This window comes from Acromyrmex echinatior, chromosome 5 (genome assembly GCF_024713525.1).
Source record: "Acromyrmex echinatior isolate Ae372 chromosome 5, ASM2471352v2, whole genome shotgun sequence".
Taxonomy (NCBI): domain Eukaryota; kingdom Metazoa; phylum Arthropoda; class Insecta; order Hymenoptera; family Formicidae; genus Acromyrmex; species Acromyrmex echinatior.
In genome coordinates this window covers 1,657,656-1,684,998 of record NC_141856.1, presented here as the reverse complement: position 1 = coordinate 1,684,998, position 27,343 = coordinate 1,657,656, and the positions used below count along the sequence as shown (strand labels likewise).

General features: G+C 36.8%; 1 protein-coding gene and 1 pseudogene across 6 annotated transcripts in view; one reads left to right on the top strand and one right to left on the bottom strand.

Annotated features, from left to right (window-relative positions):
* LOC105143045 (formylglycine-generating enzyme) overlaps window positions 1-27,343 on the top strand; it is a 64,853-nt gene that overhangs the window by 7,602 nt on the left and 29,908 nt on the right. For 2 of the 6 annotated variants that reach the window (XM_087406703.1, XM_087406702.1), the window contains exon 3: window positions 1,839-2,080. The exons of 2 other annotated variants lie outside the window; for them this stretch is intronic. In XM_087406703.1, the coding sequence (XP_087262829.1) occupies window positions 1,839-2,031 (193 nt within the window). In that variant the 3' untranslated portion in view covers window positions 2,032-2,080. Of the gene's footprint in view, window positions 1-1,838; window positions 2,081-7,058; window positions 14,680-27,343 lie in introns of those variants that run through there. 2 more of the 6 variants (XM_087406700.1, XM_087406701.1) reach the window with 2 other exon arrangements.
* Window positions 18,817-25,171, bottom strand: LOC147909638 (uncharacterized; annotated as a pseudogene).

The window sequence follows — 27,343 nt, the reverse complement described above, 5'->3', positions numbered from 1 at the left end:
TTTGTATTTTTAAAGTAAGGAATTTGTTTTCATAAAATGGAAGTTCTCTTAAAATTATACAACTTTGTTTAAAAAATTTTTTTCTATCTTTTATTGTTTGAGATCATAAAAAATCATCATGCGGCGCTGTCGCATGCATAATGGAAAGCTAAAATTCTTAATTCGCATATTCATTAGAAATTGTCGTTAAATTTTGTGTGTATAAAATGAGTTTTCAAAACTCTCTTCTAATACGATTACGATCTTGTAACGATCTCGCTTTATTATTGTGAGGATAGGAGGCTATCGATAAAAATAATATCTTATAATTTAACCACGCAATATAGTAAACTCTTTAATGTTGCGGATGTACGATACATTGCTCTCGTGAGAAAAATACAATGAATATATAGTTAGTAAGGCGTGTCCAGAGTTGCCAAAAAGAATATAGAGTCACGATCTCGTACTGCCATCTACCTATCTTTAAGATCGTTTCCTATTGGTCTCTGAATCCTAGTGAGATTTATGTCTGCCTGTCTACACCTATTAACATAAAGATCTTACATGTAAACAATAAAAACAACCTCTCACAATCAGCCCCCTTGGTTTTATTGATCCATGGTCGACATAAATCTCTTTACATTTTTCAGTAAAGTGGGGCCACTTAAGGGTTTAGTCAAACAATCTGCTCTCATGTTACCTTTTGGCTCATGTCGAACGAGAATGTTCTGTTCTTTCACTGTCTCTCGGATGTAATGGCATCTTCTATTCATTAGTTTAGATTTTGTTTTAAAATTTCCACCATTAGCTAGTCTGACGGCGTTCAAATTGTCGCATTTCAGTTCACACTGTATCTCATTCGATAATCCAATCTCTTGCAATAGTTTGGCAGTCCATGTAAGCTCGTTTACTCCTTCTAACATTGCCTCTAATTCACTTTCTGTGGAAGATAATGCAACTTTCTTTTGTTTCCTGCATCTCCAATGTACTAAATCTCTATTCCAATAAAGTAGGATTCCATTGAACGATTTGGCATCTTCTGTTCTGTCCCACGACGCATCGGTTTCGCATTCTAATTTTTTAATTTTTCTTTGCTTCCCAAACTGTAGTTGATAATTGATAGTTCCTTTCAAATATCGAAGGATCCTCTTCAGTCCTGTCATGTGTATTGCTCTTGGTTGAATTGTGATAAGCAACTTAATGCGAAAGACAGATCTGGTCTGGTATGGACGCTTAGATACATCAGTCGTCCCATTAATTCTTGATAAGTTCGGACGTCAACTCTTTCGCTCTCTTTGTACTCTTCCATTTTTACGTTTAAATCCATTGGAGATCTTACGATGTTACATTCTTCCATCCCATATAATTCAAGTAATCTTTTTATATAATTTTTCTGATCTACATACACCTTACCTTCTTCTTGAATCACTTCCATTCCGAGTACAGTTTTTGCTTCTCCGAGATCTTTAATTTCCATATACTGTTCAATCTTTTTCATGAATCCTCTTTCGAATTCATCATCGCTTGATACTATTATCATATCATCAACGTGAATACCGCAATATACGAATCTATTTTTTTCTATTGCATAGAATAAAGATCTTCTTTACAATATTTCATTCCGCATTTAATCATAATCTCTGTTAGAAATTCGTTCCAACATTTTCCGGCCTGTTTGAGACCATAAATGCTTCTTTTTAATTTACACACTTTTTCGTGGTTTGCTTGGATCCCATCTGGTAGTTCCATGTAAATCTCTTCCTTTAACTTCCCGTGTAAATATGCGGTCTTTACATCGTAAATCTTCATTTTTCTCGGTTTTTGGGCAGATATACTGAATAGCAATCTTATTGTTTCAGTTTTTACCACAGGAGCGAACGTCTCATCATAATCCACTCCAGGACGTTGTCCGCACCCTTGGGCCACCAATCGTGCTTTATATCGTCGCTGTCCATTTGGATCTTCCTTGATGTTGAATATCCATTTGCTCTTGATCACTTTCTCATTTTTAGGTCTAGTTTCAGTGTTCCATACTTCATGTTTTTCCATTGATTTTAATTCTTCAAATATTGCCCGTTTCCAATATACCCATTCACATGATTGTTTCGCTTCTTGAATATTCTTTGGTACTTCATTCTCCATTGTCATCAATGCCATCTGCTGCCCTTTGATTCTCTCAGACCTTCTAAGATTTCTGTATTCACCTTCTTCCCTTTGTTCCTCTCTTATTTGTTGTTTTCGAGCTTCTATTATTTCTTTTGTAGTCCCTTTTGGTCTTCCTCTATTTTTGTTTTCCATCTGTTGTATTTCTGTTTCCATATCATCATTCTCTGATGTGATGTCATCGCTCTCATTTTCTGAAGAGTCTCCTACAACTGCGTCTTCATATTCACTGCTTTCGTCTTCTGTTCTTGCATTTTCTTCATTTTCTTCGATCCCTTCTTCTTCTCTAGTTTCTTTTTCATCTTTGTACTCTAATCCTATAACTATTAATTCTTCTTTCTTTATTTTTTTAGAATTTTCGGTATTTAATAACTCACATCCATTCCTAGCCTCATCAAACTTTACATCACAATCAGCTTTTACTTTTCCATTTTTGGGAATGTATATTCTGTACGTATTGTTCATTGCATATCCAATAAATTTTCCTTTAATAGCTTTGGGATCAAACTTCTTTCTTTGTGTTTCTTTGTTTAATAAATATGCTACGCATCCGAATCTCCTCACATATTTTACATTCGGTCTCCTACCATTCCAAATTTCATAGGGTGTCTTCCCATGCACTGATGTCTTGCTTCTATTTTTTATATGCACTGCTGTACACGCTGCTTCAGCCCAAAAAACTAGTGACATTTCTGAGTCTGTCATCATTGTTCTTGTCATTTCTATTATTGACTTGTTAGCTCTTTCTACCACACCATTACACTGGGGTGTTCTTGCCGGGCTTAATTCGTGTTTTATTCCTTTCTGGCCGAACCACTCTTGTAAGTTCTTTCCTACGAATTCTCCTCCATTATCAGATCTGATAGCCTTTAACTTCATTCCAGTTTGATTCTCTTTCTGTAAAATTAGTTTCTTTAATTTTTCACCAGCTTCATTTTTTTCCTTTAAAAAATCGATAAATATTACTCTCGAATAGTCGTCGATAATGGTAAATATGTATCTCTTACCGCCATATGACGATTTATGGGACCTACTAGATCTATATGCCATAGTTCCATTATTTTGTTGGTTTTTCTACGTGTTAATCTGGGATGCGCTTTACGGCACATTTTTCCTTCCACGCATGTTTCACATTGACTTATCTCCTTGTCTGTTTCTTTTAATCCTGTCACTAGATCCTCTTTTTTCATTTCTTCGATGATCTTCTTGCTTGTGTGTCCGAATCTCTTATGCCAAATGTCCATTTCTTCAGTTCTCGCTGCTGTTTCATTTTTTATCACAGACGATTTGATGTAGTACGCATTCTCTTCCCTGACGGCTGTCATTTTTATCTCATCCTTGTTCCTGTAAACGATGGCTCCATATTTATCAAATTCTATTTTGTAACCATGATCGGTGATTTTTGCTACCGATAATAAATTTATATTAATGTCTGGTACACATAATACATTTTTTAACCGTATCCTATCTTTATTAAAATTCTGTTTTATTATTATACTATTTCACCTCGACCATCTGAGATTAGTTTTTTTCCTTCTTTGTCAGCCTAGGTAACGTCTCTTGTTTCCTCTATATTATCAAATACGACTTTATTGCTTACCATATGACTTGTTGCACCTGAATCTAATAGCCATATATACCCTTCTGTCCCCTTTTTTGTTATTTCATGCTTAGGCTCTTTATTTATTTTTGGTGTACTCACGTGTGATCGATCTCTTATAGTTAATACCGCTTCATCTGTAGTTTTTAATGTACTTTCATTATATCCTTGACTACGTCCTCTTCCTCTTCCTCTTGAGATTCCTCTAAATCCTCTTCCACGTGAAACGTTTCTCTTCTGTTCTCTGCAATCAACCGCGATGTGATTGTATCCCTGGCAATTAAAACACTTCTTTCTGTTACGATATTCGCTTGATGTGTGACCACTCATTCCGCAATTGTAGCATGTATAGTTATTTCTTGATTTATCTCTGGTTTTTCTTACATATTCTTCTTTCGATGTTTTTTCATCTTTATGTTTGTCTCTTCGTATTTCCTCTTGTTTTAACGCATATCTTATGTCATTTATGATTAGCTCTCTCTGTGTTTCAAACACTCGTACATTCTGATCGAATTCAGATTTTAGTCCTCATATAATATACATCCTCAATTCGTAATCCTCTATGTTTTTACCAAGTTGTCCGCATTGGTTTCTCAAAGCCTCAGCTCTATTAAGGTACGCATCTACACTTTCGTCCTTATTCATTTTTAGATTTGACAATTCACTTAATGATCTCGCCTTCAACTGCTCAGTTTCAGCTGCCATATTGTTTTTAATTAGATTCCATAATTTATTTGCAACCTTTTCGTGACTATACTTCAATAATTGAGCTTTACTCATCGTGTTTATCATGACTGTACGTGCGACGTAGTTATCATCGTCCCATTCATTCCATAGCTTAAATTTTTCCACATATCTTTCATCATCTTCTGGTTTGTCTGTTGGCATCACATTCATTACTTTTTTCCAAAGTTTCTTTGCCCTTAAGATTCCTTCTATTTTTTCGCTCCACAGGAAATAATTTGTGTCGTCGAGCGGTTCCACACAACTCAAATTCCAATTTTCAGCCATATTGAAAATGCGTCTTTTTTATGCTCAAGCAAAACTCTCACGATATTCGATAGCCTCACACGGATACACTAAGCAAACCACGGACTGCCAATTTGTGAGGATAGGAGGCTATCGATAAAATAATATCTTATAATTTAACCACGTAATATAGTAAACTCTTTAATGTTGCGGATGTACGATACATTGCTCTCGTGAGAAAAATAAATCAATGAATATATAGTTAGTAAGGCGTGTCCAGAGTTGCCAAAAAGAATATAGAGTCACGATCTCGTACTGCCATCTACCTATCTTTAAGATCGTTTCCTATTGGTCTCTGAATCCTAGTGAGATTTATGTCTGCCTGTCTACACCTATTAACATAAAGATCTTACATGTAAACAATAAAAACAACCTCTCACAATTATTTCCAAATAGAAAAAACTCATTCTACACACCGCTGAGAACAGCAACGACTCATCGAAAATTTTCTAGAAAACAGCAAGCGTGTGCAAGCACAGCACTTAGACGAAACGTTGCACGCGGCCGCCAATCATGCTCGGGGATTTTCTATCGCACATGATTAATACGTCTCAAATTAAAAGAGAGAATCTGAGCTGCCAATCACTCTTGTCACCTTAAAATTTCAATTTTTGGCGAATTTTTAATGGCAATTAGCTGAAAGAGGCTTCGTGTCGTGTAGGTAATATATACGCTGATCGCCTCCGCTTTCGCTCTCTTAGTTCTTTGCCTTTGAGAAAACCGCCGAGAAAATCGTGGCTTTATTATTATAATTTGATCGGGCATTGAGTGATCCAATAAAAGAGATAGTTCGTAAATTTTCGTATATTTCGTAAATTTTGTACAAAATGCATATGATTATGTCAAATAAACTGAGTTATTAATTTAAAAGAACAAAGATGATCAAACTGTGTTCTAAAATCATCATTATTTCAAAAATGTATTCTCAGGGAGGTAAGTAAAGTTCAGAGACACTGAGTCGTTCCCGTTCAATCACGCCTGCGGCTGACATTTCGTTCAAAAACATGAGTGTATTTCGTTCCTGTTCTAATCACGCTATCTATCTCAGGTGGCACGTGACTCCCTTTGCGCAACATTCGAAAAGTTGACTATCGCACACACGTTCTGTGTGCGAAAGTTCAGTTCGCTTCCCGATCTCGATCAGTACGGATCATTGACCGAGATTCGTGCTTAACGAATTTTATCCCGAATATTGAGTGCGCTTATCAACGCTGTATTTTGTCACGTAACATTATCGATATACGCGTACTGCGAGGACATTCAGTGCGCGAGAATTATCTGAGTTTCCGGCGAGATTTGCCGATCTCGTTGCTACTTGCAATACGCATTCCTTGACGGCTGCGAGAAATTATTCAACGTCGTACCAAGTGCGAGTTACCTGTGCACGCATCTAACCGAACGCATCAATTATCGGATTACGAGTATCGCCTATCGCCCGCTTCGATCAAATTTTAATTCAACTCAACAATAAAGTTTAAATTATTACAACAAAGAGAATCGTCATTATTACATGCCTCTTGGCGAACGAGCCTTCCATACAAGGTGACACCAATGTCACAAACACATAAACAAACTGTTTTTTTTTATTGCGCTATCCTTGTGCTGTCCTCGCGTCTCACTCGCATTCGCGGTGCACTCTTGTACATTTATAATTCGGATAGTATTCAGTTCGAAATAGAAATACCATTTTTTTTTCCAAAAAGATGTTTCACTCCTTAAACATGAATTAGCGCACATGTAAAAAAATACATATCTCTTAGATTTTTGTATTTAACAATATATTTCACAGAGAATCAAATTGGTGCCGGACAATTTGGTGACATACCTGTTAGTTATATACAGAGTGCGTCACCAAAATCCGGACAAATCGAACAATTTCTTTAAACAAAACGTTTTTAACGAAAAATTAAATATTATAAAAAAATCCTTTTACACATGGCATTTGGGATCTCTGTAGAGCACAATTATTCGATGTATCCCCCATTAGCCTGAATGGATGGCCTCTGTTCTCGGTCTGAAGTGTTCGCACACTGTAATGTAGCGCTGTCTATGCCGACGAATGCTCAATAGCGGTCCTTAATGTCACATTAGGATGCCGAGACTTGTTTGTGACCCTTTCAACTACGCTCCATATGTAATAGTCCAAGGGATTTAAATCTGGGCTGTTGGGAAGCCAGAATTTTTTGGATCAAAATACATATCGACGTTGTCTGAGAGCCAATTTTTTGAATCAAATGACTCGTATGAACCGATGCACCGTCTTGCTGAAAAACATATGGCCTTCCAGACGCCACAGTTTCCATCTATGGCTTTACTACATCCGAAATCAACAACTTGAGCCCCTTCAACGACTGCGGGGGTCCTCGCGGTGCATTCTTTCGAATGACTCTTCCTCGCTGGCATACTGGAACCTTCGTTGGACTGTTCTAAAGCCGTATATTTTGCCACAACGTCATAAATGGTTAATCTTGGGTATTCAAAGAACCGAATTATTTCCGTTGCTGAACGCCCAGTGCGAAGGCTTTCGATGATCGCGGCTCTTCGATTATACTCCGCACTTAGTTTCAACATCGCATTTTGAGAATATGACTATTTAAATACTAAAAGCATCAGCCTTTCTCGAACGCCAACAAGGACCTCTGGCGGAGGCATAATATAGCGGAAAATTTAAATTGAAATTTGTTCGGATTTTGGTGACGCACCTTGTAGTATTTATATAATAAAAAATCATGAATTTAATAATAAATTATACAAATATTTATGTCAATAGTCGTAAATTTTCATTAATTGTCTGTAATATATGTGATCAATTATCCCCGAGTCCTCATCGATAGATCGCATACCGATCATTTTGCCGTACTCTTCCATTTTCTATTTATATCTTTCAATTTATTGGCACTTCGATATTTTTACCTTTACTGTAAATGTTTGTTAATGTTTTTTCGTATAATATGCGAAAATATATGACGTAAACACACTTATCTATTATACATAAAATTTGATATGTTAGTACCGTATATATTATACGATCGGTTTAAAAGACCGTAGCGCGCACTTACGTTAGTGTTTGTCGTTTCCACCATTATTATATTTTTATAAATAAAAAACAAAATTATTATAATTTTCTTATTATTTCGTCATATATTAATAATTTTAACAAATAAAAAAAAGATAAAATTATAATAAAGATATATCATATAAATACAATTATTTCCAGTACACAATTATTACGTTCCTTTGTTTTTAATTGATTAATATAAAGCATTATCAGAACGTTTTCTTATTATTTTACTTATAGTAATTATAATCATATATGTATTTTATAATCAGTGTTGTACAAGGTATTCTATTTTGAATACCTAGGTACAGGTATAGGTACTCTAGAAAAAATGTATAATATCAAGGTATAGATACAGGTACTAAAAAATAAAATATCTAGGTACAGGTATTTTAAATGTATCTTAAAGGTATCTAACGAGTACTTTTATTTTTAACATAAAATCTCAGAATAAATTGTATTTTGACGACAAAATGATGTTTCTAATGTTATTTTGATGTCAAAATGCAATTTTGACAGCTTGCTTATTAGATATGATCTATATATTTCATGTATTTGCACGTAATATTTACTTATTAAGTTATTATACACATATTTTATGTGTACATACATAAATATTTTATGTAAGTAAGTTCATAAAACCATTTTAATTTTATCCGAATAATTAATAATCCATTTATTGACACATACATGATACACATTTATTATTAAAATGTGATACTTAGTATAGTATCTTGATATAGTACTCTATTATTAAAAGTGAGTCACTCTTTATGATCGCATGCGCCCCGAGTCAATCAAAGCACGATTCGGATCACGTGATGAGTTGGGGATTCTCTTATTGTAAGCTCTCTAATACATATGTATGTATCTTCTCTCGGCTGCGTACTACTGTTACCAACTCCGTAGACCCCCTGAATTCATAGTGGATTAATCACAATGGTTGCATTCAGATGATAAGTTTTTAGTTTAGAAGTTGTGATAACTCTCAAATTTAATTGGCCGATCAAGTAACCGGCGTTGATGAAACCGATCTTTAGTGCATGGAAGTCATCCAAAAAGTAACTAAAGTGTATATCTAAATAGGTATATATCGGTATACAAGAAAAATGGTACCTAGGTATAGATATAGGTACCAGAAAAAAAAGTACCAGGTACGATTCCTTTCTAGATACGCAAATTTGTACCTAGGTACTTGTGATAGTGAAATTACAAGATCGTCCCTTTATATAAACAAATGCATTTTTTATACAAATTTGTCAAGACTAGAAAGTTTCTCTTATCACAATTTTATATTTTTTGGGAAAAAAATTTTCATATGTAATTATATATACAGGGTGTCTCACAATTACCGCATTTCCTCTTAAGGACATATTTTTGAGGTAATTTTGAGACTAAAATCCTGATACAAAAATATCGAGACTACAATAATTTTTTCAATTATAAGCTAACTTTAAATGTTTATAAATCAAAAATCATTTTACTTTTATAGTCTCTAATATTATTTCTGTAGATCCTTTTGAACATTCTAAGACGAAATCCTAATACAATCTTAATACAAAAGACGAATCCTAATACAAAAATATCGAAGCTATAATAGTTTTTAAATTACAAACTATCTTTAATTAATTATAATTCAAAAACTATTGTAGCTTCAACATTAGAATTTTCGTCTCAAAATTATCTCAAGAATACGTTCTTTATAAGAGGAAATGCGGTAATTGTGAGACACTCTGTATATAATTATATATGTATATAAAATATGTTCATAATTTTATATACTGATGGAAAAAAGATAGCTATCAAATTAATTAATCAAATTTTATTGCTAAAATAAGTAGTATTGATTAGTATTATATTCCAAAATACACACGACTAAATTAGGATAAAAAAGATAAAGAAAATGTAAACTGGGATATAAACGAATTAAAAATTTTCATATATAATATTATACATAATAAACATATAATAAATATACTTTAATAATTATATGTAATTCATGAAAAGAAGAGCATAAAAACCGCACAAGATATCGTTTGTGATATTTAATTAGCATTACATTAATAAAACATTAGACATTTCGACCACAATCTGGCCATCTTCAGTAAATTCACAATATTTTTAAAATGCAGAATTACATATAGCTAACATTAAATTCAACTGTCATGTAATACAAGTATATATAAAGTGTTTTTTCATCATGGTGCCTCATACAAAAATGTTACAGCGCCAATTATCATATTACGAAATATGTAGAACAAGAATTTTCAGATTCTAATTTAACAAATTAACCTATCATTAATATCTTCCAGTCGAAATATATGAGAATAGAATCGTTACCTGTTTTACAGTAAAAAAATGATGAATCTCAAGTACATCCTTTACACAGATGGAAATTTGTCGTTACATTGTGTTATTATTTGTCATATCATATATGTTACTATTTATATATATGTGTCAAAAGTTTAGATTGTTCTAGAATTATTTATTAAGTGTGAGAGAGATCTTTCTTAAGAAAAGGCAGATAAACATTCGAGTAAACCTTCAGTGTCACTTTGCTTATTGATATTACTTATTTGGCTTTTAATGTATATCATTTTTATTGTGTATTTTATATGTAATTAATATACATATGGGACTTTTTTCTTGGAAATATATTTAAAATATAAATTTTGGAAATATATATAAAAAAGCAGTTTATATGATCTTATATACATGTTTGAGTGGTTTATTTTAGATCTATAACCAACTTATTACATTTGATCAAAGCATCCAATCATGAACATCCAAAACTAATAAAGATAACTAATAAAGATAAGAAACTAATAAAGATATTATAATACAATTGTGAAATTGTCAAATAAAGTATTAAAAACTGAAACATCAGCAGAAAAAGTGTCTTGCAGTTCATTGACATCTTCGTCATTATATTCTCGTACTGCTTCCACATCATGCTCTCATAATGCTGATATTTACGCTTCTCAGATAAACATATCAGATATATAACGAACGCAAATCATTTATCTGATCCTGGATATATAACAAGTATTAATTGTTAAATATTCAGATTTATACAAATATTTGTATATTAGTATTGCTAATAAATTAATGGACACTTAGCAGACAAAGCGTATCAATGAGCGCTCAATTATTATGATTATTCTTACACTTATTCAGCGAAGAATTAAAAGTAAGAACTATCATATTAAAGAATCACTAAGCGTTTAGCAATTCGCTTTAATGCTATTAGTAAATGCTATTAGCACTATTTGCATTATTCTATTCTTGTTTTACATTTAATGAATGAGAAAAACAGAATAATATAAATTAATGAGTTATTAGTGCAATTGAATTAATTAGAAGAAATAATCCTGTCTTTTATCAAAACTGATCAGTGAGACTAATAATAAGAAATAAAATAATTAACAATTATAAATAAATAAAAAAATAAATTTATATTGGGAAATCGCTTTAACGATACGCTATCTCCGACCACAGATGGCGCTTCTACCACCGGCACGTTCATCTTCCGCGTGCTTGATTCGACAAGGAACAGTTCAAGCATTCCCTGCGTCGCGATCCCTCCTCAACAGGTTATGGGCCCAGGCAAAGATTCGCGATAAGTGTTCGTGTTAAAGTAACAAAGCGAGAGAGGTTCTCGGTGATCAAGTGCATAAAGAAAACGACACTCACGATGAACGTGTCCGCTATGAGCCGTATTGAAACGCTCAATAAAGACAACTACGACACATGGAAAATGCAGATGCAAGCAATATTGGTAAAAAACAACGCATGGAAATATGTGAATGGAACGAACGTGAAAACGGAACTAGTTGCCGACGACGACGGGATATCTGCCCAAGCTCGTGCGGAATGGGACAACGATAGCAAGGCGATGTCGGATCTCATCCTTTCAATTCACCCGAGCGAATTGAAACAGATCAAAGGCTGCACGTCATCTCGAGAAATTTGGTTGAAGTTGGAAGGGATATATCAATCCAAAGGTCCCGCCCGAAAGGCAACGTTGCTGAAGTGCCTCGCATTACAAAAAATGGCGGACGGGGAAGACGTGCGCGAACACATTCGCACATTCTTCGACGCAGTGGATAAACTGACCGAAATGGAAGTGATCATAAATCCCGGTCTGCTCGCGATTTTGTTATTATACAGCCTACCATCGCAATAAAACTTCCGATGTGCCATCGTGTCGCGCGATGAATTACCTGCACCGGAAGCACTACGAATTAAAATAATTGAAGAGAGCGACGCTCGAAAAAAGGACAACAACGTTCTTGTGCAAAACGCCATGACGGTCAAGCCTTACGCAAACAAAAATTGGAAGAACAAAAAGAAGACCGCACCGAAAAACGAGGTGGACAAGGAAAAGTCTAGGCTTAAATGCCACAGTTGCGGAAAAACTGGGCACAAGGCGGCCGACTGCTGGCATCGAGACAAACAATTAGCCAAAACAGCCGAAGATATAGGATTCTTTGCGACGCTCGCGACGAAGCCATTGCTGCCCGAAACGGACGAAGCGCACGAGACGCGCCGAAGACTCGCGGAGATAACCGAAGGCGAAGTTTCCCGAGCGATCGCCGAGGACGGAGAGTGCAGACCGCCGCGAGCGGGGCCACTCGGCGACAGCGTCCGAAGTTTCCCGAGGGACGCCGAGGGCGCGACTGTAGCAAAGGAAATGCGAAACTCATCGCAAAACGTATCGACGGACTTTATTATCTCGAGGGAAATGCGCGACCGAAGTGTAGACTGACTTTGCACCGTAAGATCCAAACCGGAATATCAACGGATTCTGAGATCGTGAAATGGCATCGGCGCCTAGGACACCTGAATCTGAAAGACTTGGTGAAGTGCGATCGCGAGAATAGAGTGCGAGGACTGCGCTTAGATAAATTCCATGGACCGCTCGAATGTGAAATCTGTACCCGAGAAAAAATGACCAGGCTTCCTTTCCCGAAGAACTCAAATAGAAAAACGGAATTGTTAGAGCTCATTCATTCAGACGTTTGCGGGCCCATGCGCGTGGAAACGAACGACGGGGCCCGGTACTTCGTGACCTTCATAGACGACAATTCGAAGTGGTGTCACGTGAGGATGATCAAAAGGAAGAGCGACGTATTCAATTACTTCGTAGAATTCAAGGCCTTCGCAGAAAACTCTACCGGAAAGAAGATAAAATATCTTCAAACGGACAACGGTCTGGAATACGTGAATACGGAGTTCTATGAATTTCTGAAAGCCAACGGAATTCAGCGGCGACTCACTGCACCCTACAATCCGGAACAGAATGGAACGGCGGAAAGGAAAAATCGCACGTTAGTGGAGATGGCGAGGTGCCTTCTGACGCAATCTGGATTAGCCACATCATTTTGGGGGCGAGGCCATCGCCACGGCAAACTATTTGCGAAATCAGTGCTCCACACGTAGTCTGAAGGGGAGGACACCGTACGAAAAATGGAGAGGACGCACACCAAACGTCAGCCATCTCAGAGACTTCGAATGCGAAGTCTATGTCCTAGATAGGACACCCGGCAAGGGGAAGCTCGAGCCTCGATCTACGAAAGGAGTATTCGTCGGCTACTCTGATACGTCAAGAGCCTACAGAGTCTGGCTACCGGAGGAAAAGAAAGTCGTGATATCCAGAGATGTCAGATTCATGGAGAACAACGCAAAAGATTCTACCCGTATTGAATCTGTGCCGGGAACGTTCAGTGAGAAGCAGGCCGACGATCCAATAGACGGGCTACGTGAAGTGGACATCGAGCTAATGCCCCCACCAATAATTAACGAAACCGTATCAGAAGACGAGACAGAGGAAGACTTCGAAGACAGGCAATCGGCGGTGAATGAGCGGGACGTCGTTGCACAGAGAGACTCGCAGGCAAAAAGGGGCCGAGGCAGGCCTACCATAGTGCGCACTGGACTGAGGGGAAGACCCCCCAAAAGGTATCATGAAGCTCGCATCGCCAGCGAAGAAATGGAACACGCCTTCTCAGTGGAGATCCCCATACGTCAGGCCATGGATTGCTCTGATGCGGATGAATGGTTCCGCGCCATGGCGGAAGAAGTGATCTCTATCGTTAAAAATGACACGTGGGAACTCGAACAAAGACCGACAAACCGCGACGTGATTGGAAGCAGGTTCGTCTTAAGGAATAAGTACGACGCCAACGGAGTCGTTGAACGCCGCAAAGCTCGATTGGTCGCAAAAGGTTTCTCCCAAAAGCCAGGAGTGGACTTTCACGAAACGTTTGTGCCAGTAGCACGTTTGAGCTCGATTCGTGCTCTAACCGCGGTGGCGGCGAAACATCAGATGTCGATGCATCAGATCGATGTGACGACGGCCTATTTGAATGGAGACATTGACGAAGAAATCTTCATGGAGCTATCGGAATTTCTGGAAGAGACGATGCAGCGAGTGGTTCAATCTGGCATGGCATCAAGAAGAATCGAGGACAAGGTCAAGAAGATGCTAGACCAGATCAGGACTGGCGACATGGTGTGCCGCCTAAGGAAATCCCTTTACGGCCTGCGCCAAGCTGCACGAAGCTGGAACAATAAAATTAGTGAAGCCATCAAGGAGTACGGAGGCATTCCTACCGAAGCCGATCCTTGCATATTCCGAGTAAATCGAGGGGGAATCACACTTTTAATTGCCGTATATGTCGACGACATCGTGATCGCCTCCGACAGCATCAAGGAGATCCGTAACCTCAAACAATTCTTGGCTCAGAAGTTCGACATCAAGGATCAAGGTGAGATTGGGTACTGCATAGGACTGGAGTTCAATCGAGATAACGGAGGTATCTCGATTCGCCAGAAGGGTTCATCTTAGACGTCCTGAAAAAATTCGGGATGGCCGACTCGAAATCTGTGTCAACGCCTATGGACATTGGGGTTAAACTGACCCGCCCTGAGGGCGCCATGGAGAAGAAGTATGCCGAGTTGCCCTACCGTGAATTGATGGGTGCTTTGATGTATGTGGCCACTGCAACGAGACCCGATATTGCGCATGCCGTGAGTTTTCTGAGCCAATTCCTAACCAACTACAAACAAGAACACTGGACCGCTGCAAAACGCGTCTTGCGTTACTTGAGAGGGACACCGGACATCGGGATTACCTACGGATATGGCGGAAGCTCAGTCATCGGTTTCTCGGATTCTGACTGGAGAAACTGCCTCACAGACAGACGGTCGTACACCGGATACATATTCATGTACATGAATATGTATCCCATGATACAGCACCTCCGTTGGAATCGAGGAAGCAAAGGACAGTGGCTCTATCCTCGACAGAAGCCGAATATATGGCTCTCACCGAAGCCTCTAAAGAGGCCATTCATTTAAAAGGACTACTGAAATTTCTCAATTCAGAGGACCCGCCAGAGGTCATCGTTTCCAGTGACAATCAAGGAGCACTGAAACTAGCCGAGAATCCGGTCTTCCACGCTAGAACAAAGCATATCGACATACGACATCATTTTGTTCGTGAAGCTATAAATAACGGATCCTTTCAGTTGCGTCACGTCTCAACGGAAGAAATGGCTGCAGATGTCTTAACGAAAGGTTTACCGAGACCTAAGCACGACAAGTGCCGGAGTCTGATCGGCCTCGGCGAAACATGAGTAATAGTTTCTCTTTTGGTTCGATCGCGTATCGAGGGGAAGTATTGGGAAATCGCTTTAACGATACGCTATCTCCGACCACAGATGGCGCTTCTACCACCGGCACGTTCATCTTCCGCGTGCTTGATTCGACAAGGAACAGTTTAAGCATTCCCTGCGTCGCGATCCCTCCTCAACAATTTAAAAATAAAATTTTAAAAATATAAATATAAAATATAAAAATAAAATATAAAATAAAATATATAAATATAAAATATAAATATAAATATAAAATAAATATATTATAAATTATTAAATAAACTTTTAACACATATTTTTCGATTTTAAGCTTTACTGAATAATAGACTTTACTGAATAATAGACTTTAAGCTTTACTGAATAAACAAAATAAATTTAGAATCTTAATAACCATTAATCCTCAACTATAGCAACGGATCATATGAACTTAAAAGACTTTTTGATTTTACAATACATACTATATGTAGAATTCTAAACTATGAATAAAAAATTAATAAATATTGAAAACAACGGACCATCTTCGATGACTTTGATCTTGACATGTATTGTCATTTATAATATATTTTCAAGGATCTTGAGTGATCTTCGGAAGGTTTTAACCCGCGCTAGTTAGTTAAAAAATTATTAACAAAATAAATTTTGTAAACAGAACACAAAATTTACCCAATCCTCCCTGCTTACAGGATTAATGACTTTCTACGCGAAGCGAGATCTCTCCCCTCCCCTCCCTACTTAGAGGTGCACAACTTTGCACGCGAAACGACTTCCATTCCATCTCTTTCCTGCCTAAGGTGCGAATTTCCTTGAGAACCGAGGTCTACCTCACATTAGATAAGAGTTGATTATGCCAGGATTAAATTGTAGTAGGGGTGCAGGGAGCTCTTCTCCCGTCCATACGCGTGTTTTTCTACACGAAACTATTTGGAATAGAACAATCTTGTTCTAAAGAAATCTTATTCTAAGACCATTGTCAAAAAGTTTTTTATTGAACCTAGACCATATGTTTCCTGAGTTGAAAAATACTTATCAGCCGTCAAGAAATACTGTACTAAACGCTCTGGAATACTAATATGTTACTACAAAAATCAACCCTTATCTCAATTGATGGACAAGGTGGTAACAAAAGCCGTATTTATGTCCTCTACATCTCTTGCATAACTTCTAGCGATGAAGTCTAAATGCCTACAACTTCTTTGAAGCTAATCCATACTGCCTTCTCGTTTATTGCCATCTTGTCCGTCAATCAAAATATTAAGGGTCCAATTTCTTGATAAATATTCAGTACAGTATTTCTCAACTCGAGAAACATATGATCTAGGTTTAATTAAAAGTTTTGTTGCCAATAGTTTTAGAATATATCAATAAAAGCAGAAATTTTGAGATATTTGATCCATTTTTTCGCTGTAGATTGAAAATTTATTGGACGGTTTTATTTTGATGTCAGATTTGTATTCAGTGACTCAAAATACATAAGAATAGCTGGGTCTTCACCTTAGCATATGATACCTTTTTTTCTGTGGATCTGTGTCTACGCTGCACTTTTCTTTACCATGAATAGATTAGAAATTAGGACTACATTTATACGGAACTCTTAATCGGGTTTAATAACATCCGTAGTTGAAACTGTTCAATTACATTTCATTCTTCCAAGGGCAGCTATAATTGAACAATTTTATAATTTACATCTACGGTTGTTATTAAATGTGCCGTGTAACAAAGGTCTAATAAGGGAACCACATGGAGTGTTAAATTTTAATTTTCATGAAACTTTATATGTAAAGATTATGCGTTTCGCGGGTGTCTTCTCTGTGTCCAGATCCATTCTTGGAATGCCATGTTTCGTGAACTTTGTAGTCCACTTCATCAGGGCGAGCAGCCTTATACTGAGCTGTTCCTCCGGGCCGTTCCTTTTTATATTACGTTACTTGTTGGAGTGGTAGGGGGAAAGAAGAGAATTGTGGGTGGGGAGGGAGAAGTGGGGGAAATTCGCCAGTCTTCTTGGCCAATAGCCAACTTATACGACTAAACTACCAATTTTCTTAAAACTGGCCAAATTCGACTTTCTTACTGGTCAAGCTAAACAACTCATATAATTAACAACTTGTAGGTGTGAAAAATTGTCTATTTAGGTTAACGCTAATTAAAATTTACGATTTTTGATTACTCATTGTAAAATTAGCTTTACAGCAAGGTTAGAAACATAAATCTCTAATACCGAATGCATATTAAATATTAAACTATATCTATTAATTTAATATTTATATTTTTATTATATATTTACATTATACTTACTCGTATTACTCGAAAAGGAAACCATCGCAATAAAATCGGGGAAAACGTGACCGTTTGTATCCCAAAAAAACACAAAGAAGAAAATGAAAATTAGAGAGCTTCACAGGGAGAGAGTGACAAACTGCATCACGTGGCTCGTCTCCTTTGAATGGGTATGGACATTAAAGTTCCAAAGGCATGGAAGAAATTGGAGAAAACTAGTCACTCCGTGATGTCCTGATTGGACGTGGGCATTCACGTGATGCAATTTATCACCCTCTCCCTGTGAGGCTTTCTAGTGAAAATCGATCACCTTAAACCGGACAGATTTCTCGAAAATCGTGAATGATGCAAACAGTTGAAAATGGCAAAACTATTCTTCAAATACCAGACGCCTACCATGATACCGCACGCGATTAGTATAGGTCGCATCAGTATTATAGGTAATGAAGTTCACACTTCGTGAATCTCGTATTTGCCTGACGAAACATACACTGCCACGGTGGTAGGTATTAATAGTGTACAACGGTCTTGATATGCACCAGTGCACGTTGGTGTTTCCAGCCGAAATCGCTATAAGATAATAATGACGTTATCTTTTTTATCAATTAATGACATCATTTATTTATGACATATTTACAATGTCATACTTATTGACATCAGATAAATAACTAATCGACGACGTATTGATAACATTATTAGAGATCAATTAATAATGTCATTCATTTAATGCCATTAATACGAAAATAATGACGTATTTTCGATATTAGTTAATATAACGTTATGTTGTTGTGACAAATCCACGTCACTTTTACGATGATAGGACATCAAATTTGTTAAGAATGATCAATTAATTACCTCAAGTAGACGATGCCATGCTATCTGGGAAATAATAAATTATTAAAATCATAATTTTCTATTATATATGTAAATGCTATGTAAATAACTGTGTGTGTGACTGGGTGCGCGCGCGTGCGTGTGTGCGTGTGTGTGGGTGTGGATGCGCGTGCGTGCGTGCTTGTATTATACCATAATATCTTATTATATATATTGCAGATCATCTCTAGTTATTGTAATATTTTTAAAAGCGAAATTATAAAATCCGATTCTTCAGGAAACTTCGTAAAACATAAGCCAGAACAAATTTCATGGCAAAATATTTATTCTATAAAATGACAATGTAAGATTGCAGATACATATATATGTCACAAATAAGGTATGAATGAGTATTTTCGTTACTTCTACCGACCCTGACGCTTACTATATCTATCGTGTTTGCGGACTAAAAGTTTCTGCACACTGGATGCGGAAATGCTTATCGCACGGCAATAAGCTTACAGCTGCTAAAATGTTCATTGGTTATTGCGTCATATTTTATCGCGGTGCAAGCATTTCCGCGTCCAGTGTGCAGAAGCCATAAAGCGGGGAGCACAGACTCTTACATAACGTATAATATGTAATGCATAAGAAAATAAACAGTGCCAACAATTTTTTAACTACAGTCTAAAAGATCGTTTAAAAATGCAGTACACAACAGTAAAACAATGGCAATACATTCTGTGATTAAATATTTTTCCTGTGATATCGATGTATTTAAATACTTATTTTTATCTTAATATGTTGTTTTTATCTTATATGTTTTTTTATATTTCCTGATAGCAAAGCCTGCAGACAGATTTTGAGTAGAGCTATCAATTTTTGATTGTAGAAAGGCAACAAATTGTACACAGAATTTGTACTATCAGATATTGTTAGCAAACTGCTGTCAAAAATATGACAAAGTCTACTGATATGTTATGCCAACAAATTGGTAGCAGAAATCGAATAGAGCCTGCTGACATAACTTGACGGCAAATTAGCAGCAAAAACCGAGCAAGATCTGTCATTTTCATACATGGCCTCGTCACGAGATGAACTTGCTTCTTATAAGAAGAAATTGGCCAGGAATCCTATAAGAATTGACGTATGTAAATCGCACAGGCAAATCTCCTAGAGATTCTAAAGTTTTTTCATTGGATTTAATAACATTTGCAGTTGTGAAACTGGTCAATTACAGTCATTCCAGCAAGAGTTATGATTGAACAATTTCGTTACAGATGTTATTAAACTCAATCAAGCGTGCCATATAACAGAGGTCTATTGCTTTCCTCAAATCTCCCTACCCAAGTGAAAATCAGCAGCGCATGCGTGATTAAATAAGGATACTGATGGCCATCTCTAGAGATCCTGTAATAAGAGTCGCGACATGAAAAAATCGTATTTTCATTGATCTGGTATATTTTAATAATTCCCACCTATATTTGAATATCTACATTCGTGTTACTCTTGAATTTCAACAATATAATTAAAATTAAACATAAGTTGATTCCTTACTAATCGCAAAGAAACAATTAAAATTAATTAATTTAAAGACATTAACAAATAGATTTCTTTACATTACATTGTTGAAATGACATATGCGAGAAAAGAATGTGCTGTTGCAGGCGTCCAATTTTTCATTTCCTCTACATCTTTTACTAACATATTTTGCCTATAAAGCACGACATTCGGCATTTCGAGGAAATGCTTTCATTGGCCTTTGGTTGAGATATTGCAATAATTTAATTACTGCATACCCAACCATTTTTAATAATTGTACAGTTGAGTAACGTATGTACGCATGTTCCATCAGCGCAAGTTTAGATTAGAAATGCGTTATGGTTAGACAGAGATATGATATATTTCTCTCTGTTATCAATTTTGTTAAAACAACCCTGCATACAAAAGTTAGCTCGAGTCGCGACTCTTATTATAGGGTCTCTAAATCTCATTTTTCGTCTCCCTCTGTCCATTTACGTATTCTTAATGATTCCCCTACTCTGTGTTTCTAACTTCTTTATTCAAAATTCGGGAAAGAAAAAAAATAAACCTAGTAAGAAACAAAACAAATATATACGTTTCACTTAAATTTGTATATTCATCATTTGTTTATGTTCATCAGAAACTATAAATCTTATAGAGTTATCATATTTTCAACGCCACAATGTTAGCTGGAATGAAAAGCTTTCTCACTCGCACAAAAACACATTCTCAGAACTTTCTCAATATTAAACTCTGATTATAAAGTCTTTAAACTTTATCATTTTATATACTATAAGACCTCGTTTCTAAGTAAGATTATCCCGACGGAATTTTTTTATTCGCCAAATTAATATATGAATTAGTAATAATTATTAATGTTTTGTTAGTAGTATTATTTATTATATTAGTAATTAAAGAAATTTTTTTCCTTATTATAGGAGTGAGGAGTAGAGAATTGGAATTAGAATTAGTGTTAGAAAGCTTAGAAGGAATAGAAGTATTAGAAGGCCCTTCGTGAGGAGTACTTTCTGCACTAGAGAGAGACCTCAACGAGGGATGTGAATTAGAAATATTAGAAGGTCCTTCATAGGAATGAGTACTTTCTGTACTAAGGAGAGGTCTCAATGAGGGATGTAGATTAGAAATATTAAAAGGCTCTTCGTGGGGATGAGTACATTCTGTACTAGAGAGTAGCCCCAATGAGGGATGTAGATTAGAAAAATTAGAAGTAATAGAATTAGTAGGATTGGAAGAAGAAAGCGATTTTTGTTTATTATTTTCTTTGATTATATTAATATTTTTACTTGACATTATTATAGAGTTTGGCATGTTTTCTATTGATTGATTAGTATTTTTCGGGAGATTTTTTTCAGAAGATCCCACGGGATGACAGAATTCTTTCTTTTCGTTCATAATGGAGAGGTTCATGAAAGGTTTTATTAACCTCTTGTAATTTAATTGTGAGTATTAGAAGCTCGACTTCGTGGTCGAGAGTGTTAATTACTTTTACATAAGCTTTATTGTTAATTTAAGTAACGAGGGCATCTCCGGCAAATACCCTTTCACAAAAACGTAATCGAGACAAATAGCCAGTTTTAATTTCTTACTAGAACTTATTAGTCAGATTAGAAATGTATATAACAAAACCGGAATTATATCATGGCGGAATGATCACGGTTTCCTGGGATTTAAACGAGAAGACACAATTGCGCCAAGCAATGCTGTTATCAACATAATTGATACAGGCATTATACTCTGTGAAGAAAGTAGTACCTAATATACACTGTTGCGTTATAAGAAAATCATTTGGAACCATATGAAATACTAATGAAGTTTGTAACATTGGGCCCTTATTGTTCCTAGGATATTTACGACATCTTCTGTAATGCCGGTTAATTGAATAATCTCATTTTTGTCAATATGGATGTGTTCGTTTATGCATTCTAATTTTACTATATTCGGTTGTCCTCCGGTTGATGAAGGCGGTTGGTCCGCGGAAAAAAGGTTCGCGAAAAAAAGTTCAGAAAACTGATTCAAACTCAGAGGGTATGCCTCTGTTAGTGACTTGAAAGACATGGATTGGTTTTGAACGCAATCCATCAGATGAACGGGAGCATTTCCTAGGCCTCGAGACGTCCCTTTTGCCGAGACCTCCAGCAGGTTTCCCTAGTGACTCATTCCGCCCATTGAAATAGGGTCATTCGGATTTGTATTGTTACCTCGAGAATACGCATTATTATTATTATTAAGATTTTCCCGATACTGACGCTTGCGACACTCATTAATTAGATGTCCGAAGGCTTTACAATAACTGCAAATCTTTTGTTCATACTAGCTAGCCGAATTATTCACGATTCCCTCAGCGAGAAATCGCGTGAGAATACACGAGGAGACGAGGAGTCTATGCGCGGAGTGCGAAAATTTCTTTCTCTATTTTCCTCCCTCTCTAATCGTTTGCGAATTGCAATTATTTTGGAACAGGCGTCCCTAAAATCGGTTTAACCTTCTGCTCTGAGTTTAACGCGGTATTCGCGTGACAATCCTCCGTAAAACGCTTCTAACGCGAAAGAGTCGATTGACGAGATTTCATTTTGGTTCAAAGACCGATTGAGATTAAATTGATCGCCTTCGATTGTGATGGTTATGAAGTGCTTAATTTGTCCTATATAGTCTAAGACATGCTCATTCGGTTTTTTATACGCGATACTAAATTGGCCGCGATAGTAATTCGCGCTTCTTTCTGGCTCGAAAGTTCGTTTGAGCGTGTCGAGAAATTTATTAACAATGGATTCTCATCCTCCACTGCCAGATAAGCGTGATGCGTTAATTTATTATGCAACAATCGAATAAGATGAGCTTCATCGATAGGAAACCATTTCTTTAGTCCTCTTACAAGCGCGAACAAATTGCCAAATAGATATGTTATGCCCGTCGTATATAGGTATGAGTTTGAGAGTGTCTCGAACATACGATTTCGGGTAGGGCGCGGCCCCAGATGAAAACGTCGCGTTTACTGAAGGTCGCGGGCTTTGAAAAATAAACGGTGCTGATAGGCCTTCATTAATAGGTGTTGATACGGGACAGGTTAATGCGGTTCCGGTAAAAAAATTAACGATGCGCATCATTTGCTTCGATTCTCTGAATCAGTTCGCGTTTATGAACTATTAGTGGGATCGACTTGTCTTAGGTAGGTAGTTTAGCAACGAAAACAATTAAGTATCTCAAGGTGCGTGTTAGCTCCGAATACTCCCTTTTTTCTTAGAAATATATGTGTAGATTAGAATAATAATAATTTATTAGAATATTAGATTATTATATTATATTTTTAAATGAAGGTTTTTTCCAGGTTTGTAATGTTTATGTCAATTAATTCATTATGGTAAGCGATCTCTTTTTATTAATCTTATTATGTAGGGAATGGTCCCTAAGTTTACTTTACTCATTGTCAAATTTATTTTATTTTATTATTTTCCTTTCTCAAAAATATCATGATTGATGAATGTGCAATATCGCACAGCAATTGCATTTAATCTTAATACGCATTATTATTACTAAATGTCGCGGCAATCGTGTCTCATCCTACCGCTGTCACCAGAAACGTTACATCATGAATTGTAACAAATTTAAATATTTTCGCGTTTATGAATTACTGTGTTAGGATGCAGTGGTTCTTACTATTATCCCATTGCTGTCACCAGAAATATTACGAATTCTTATGTTAAGAACAGCTAATAGTCACGGTTTGAATATTTTTGCATTTATTGATTACGTTTCGCGCTCGCAAGATGTTGCCTATTTGTCTTACGATCGGCGGCTTGGTGTAGAATTCTTGCGTCATATTATGCGTCGCGTCGCTGCTAAGTGCGGAGTGGAGAGGGAGCGGGGAAGGGGGGGGGGGAGAGAGAGAGAGAGAGAGAGAGAGAGAGAGAGAGAGAGAGAGAGAGAGAGACGATCCTGTGCGTGCAGAACATAAGAGTGAAAGAGGAGTGTTTATTAGAGTAGGGAAGGTATGATCAGAGTGGGAGCAAGTCTCTGGTCGAGCGGCAAACCATGAGACTGCTAACGCTGGCGTATCGCATGCTACAGGAATCCTTTATGATAATTGATCTATTATAATTGATTTAGAATTTTAAATTAATAGTTACTGTTCTCTTGAAATGGAATTCGACATTGTTCTTTATCAATATGAGACATAGTGAATTATTTGATTGAGTAATTTATGAATTATTTGTTGAATTTGCCATTGATGTTAATGCTTCAGCGAATAATTTAATAGTAACAAATGTCAAGTTGATTAGAGTTCATTTAGCAAAGAAATTAATGATGGATCCGAGCAATTCAAGCCGTTTCATCATTTCATACTCTTTAAGGGGATGCTGGAGCGCAGGCCGAAGTTAATCAAGGTCGATATTACAGGTTTTCATTTCCAATGTATAAGCTGCTTACGCCCTCTGAGTTAATATGACCATGCAGGAAATTCGATCGATTAATTATCGATATTTTTATTCCGTTTCCTACATAATCATCTTAACAGGGACGTGTATTAGGGTCGGTTCTACAAATGTAAGATTTATTTTGGAAAATTTTCCAATTTTAGAATTGAGAAAAAAATAAACAAAATTGAAGTTAATCTTATATTTGTAGAATCAGACCTTAGAAATACAGTTGTATTATGTACACATGCAGTGTACATGTAGGCCGTGTTCCAATATATATCACCAGTATTAAAGATCTATAATATACATAAAGTACAGTTTTTAACTTTAATAGCTATATCGATACGAAGCCGTAGTAGCACTTTTTCCTTACGTCCAATGTCATTTTAGGTAATAATAATATAATATCAATAAATGAATACGACGTTGCACATACATAATGTAATTCTTTTTCATGAATATCCATATATATATTTTATAATAAGTAAGTTTAGTTCAGTTCAGTTTAGTTGAGTTCAGTTCAGTTCAGTTTAGTTTAGTTTAGTGTAGTTTAATTCAGTTTAGTCGATTTACTCGAAAACGAACTCCCACATTTACTTGAAGATATTCCACTTCAACTACGTCTAAATATGTGGTTTCAACAGGATGGATGTCCAGCCCACACGTCTGTCATTGCTCGTCAACAACTGAACCGCATATTTCGCGGCCAATGGATAGGTAAATATGGTCCACATAACTGGCCACCACGATCACCGGATCTTACAATTTTGGATTTTTATTTGTGGGGAAGAATAATAGACCTCGTATACCGCGAACGACCTACGACTTCAGAAGACATGAAGAACAGAATTCGAGAAGCCATTCAGTCTCTAGATCCTGTCGAAATTCGTCGGGTGACGGATGATTTTCAACGAAGAATAATAGCCTGCATACATGCACGTGGAGGACACTTCGAAAATCTAGACTGAACACATGCGTACGAACAAAGGTGACGGCAAGGGGAACCACCTTAAAAAAGCACCCCGACGAGGTGTAAGTCCGACCTTGTGACCTTCACGTGGTACATCTTGGGTAACGCTGACACAGGCGGCATCGACTGTTCAAGATCTTGATAATTAGGAATCTTTAAAAATCGATGTACACGACTACAAATGAATCTAAAGGTAGAATTCAAATTCACCAACAGATGGATGCATCATAGCTATGTAAATACCTAGTATTGTTTGAACTGTTTTTTGTACAAACACATCCATATCTTTTAGAAGGTTGGTACGGGTGCTCTAAAAGTAACTTGACCTCCACATGACCTCTAAGGGTAATTTTGACCTAGGCTTGATAACGTATTCGGACGTAAAATTTTCCGCTATTTTCATTTGTGATGTCATGAATAAGGGTTTACATTTGTAAAACGGTACTTTGACCTTGAGTTATGCCCAAGGTCGACCTCAAGGTCAAATTCAAGGTTACCATCAGATAGATCTCCCGAAATCCTGCAAATTTTGTCTGAACCATTTTTTTGTACAAACACATCCCTACCTTTTAAAAGGGTGGTACGGGTGCTCTGAGACACCCGGTATATATATATATATTAGGTGTTGGAATTAATTCGTAGCGTTTTACAAGTGATGGGAAGTACTTTCATTAATGTATTTTTTAATGCTCATGTGAAATAAATAACATTCTTTCATTAAAAAACGCTACGAATTAATTCCAACACCTAATATATATATATATATATATATATATATATATATATATATATATATATATACAGGGTGGCCGATTTATCTGAAGACATTGAAATATCTCGAGAACTATACATAAGATAAAAAAATGTGTGCAACGAAAGTTGCTCGACACGAAGGAGAGAATCCAATGATGCCAAACTCGGCCCCCACCGCTCCCCGGGGCCGGGGTGGGGGTGGGGAACATAAGAAACTTAAATAGGAACCCCAATTTTTTTATTGCAGATTTGGATTCTCCAGAAAAAAGTACGCCAAGTTGACCTACGAACTTTAACATTTTCGTTCACAGGTGGCGCTGTAATCGATAAAAATCCAAATTTATCAGAAGACATTGAAATAACTCGAGAACTATGCATGGGACAAAAAAAAGGTGGCTAATGAAACTTGTTCGCTTTAAAAGCTACCTTCGAATGAAAGCAAACTTGCCACCATGAGGGGGGCATGATGATGGCGAATAGGAGCGAGAATAAAGTACACACGAATTTAACAATAACAAGAGTAACCAATATATTAAATGAGTCTTCGACTCACATTTACAGTTGGCGATATAACCGAGACGATAAATTCTATGTGAGCGCAACAACTGATTTACATAAGCCCGAGGTTTTACACTAGGCGTATCAATTGCGTTACATTCTCGCGACACGAGCTCACGCCACACGAAAATACTCTCGCGAATTATACTTCATCACCGCGCAAATGCTAAGGAATTCGGCAGCCTGTAGCGTGGACACGGCGTGGCCTCGTGCCGACCGCGGAATCTCGCGCCGCTCAGACGCGACGCAAGGGGAGGCTCGAATACGTGCAAGCTCGGCAATGTACAATCTTGATACGACAAAATACGTATACTCATTAATTGCGATTATCAATCGACCTTAAGGGCTATGACATAGAAAACCGAATAAACAGATAAATCTACGCTACAGACGATAGAGACGGTACAATACTACGGCACGGGACTTCGACGTAACATGCGATCCGCGATAAAAGAAAACCGATAATAATTGATGAGGCTGTGGCCTTGGCGGACGCCCTGGAATTATCCCGACGACAAGGGCCGTTCC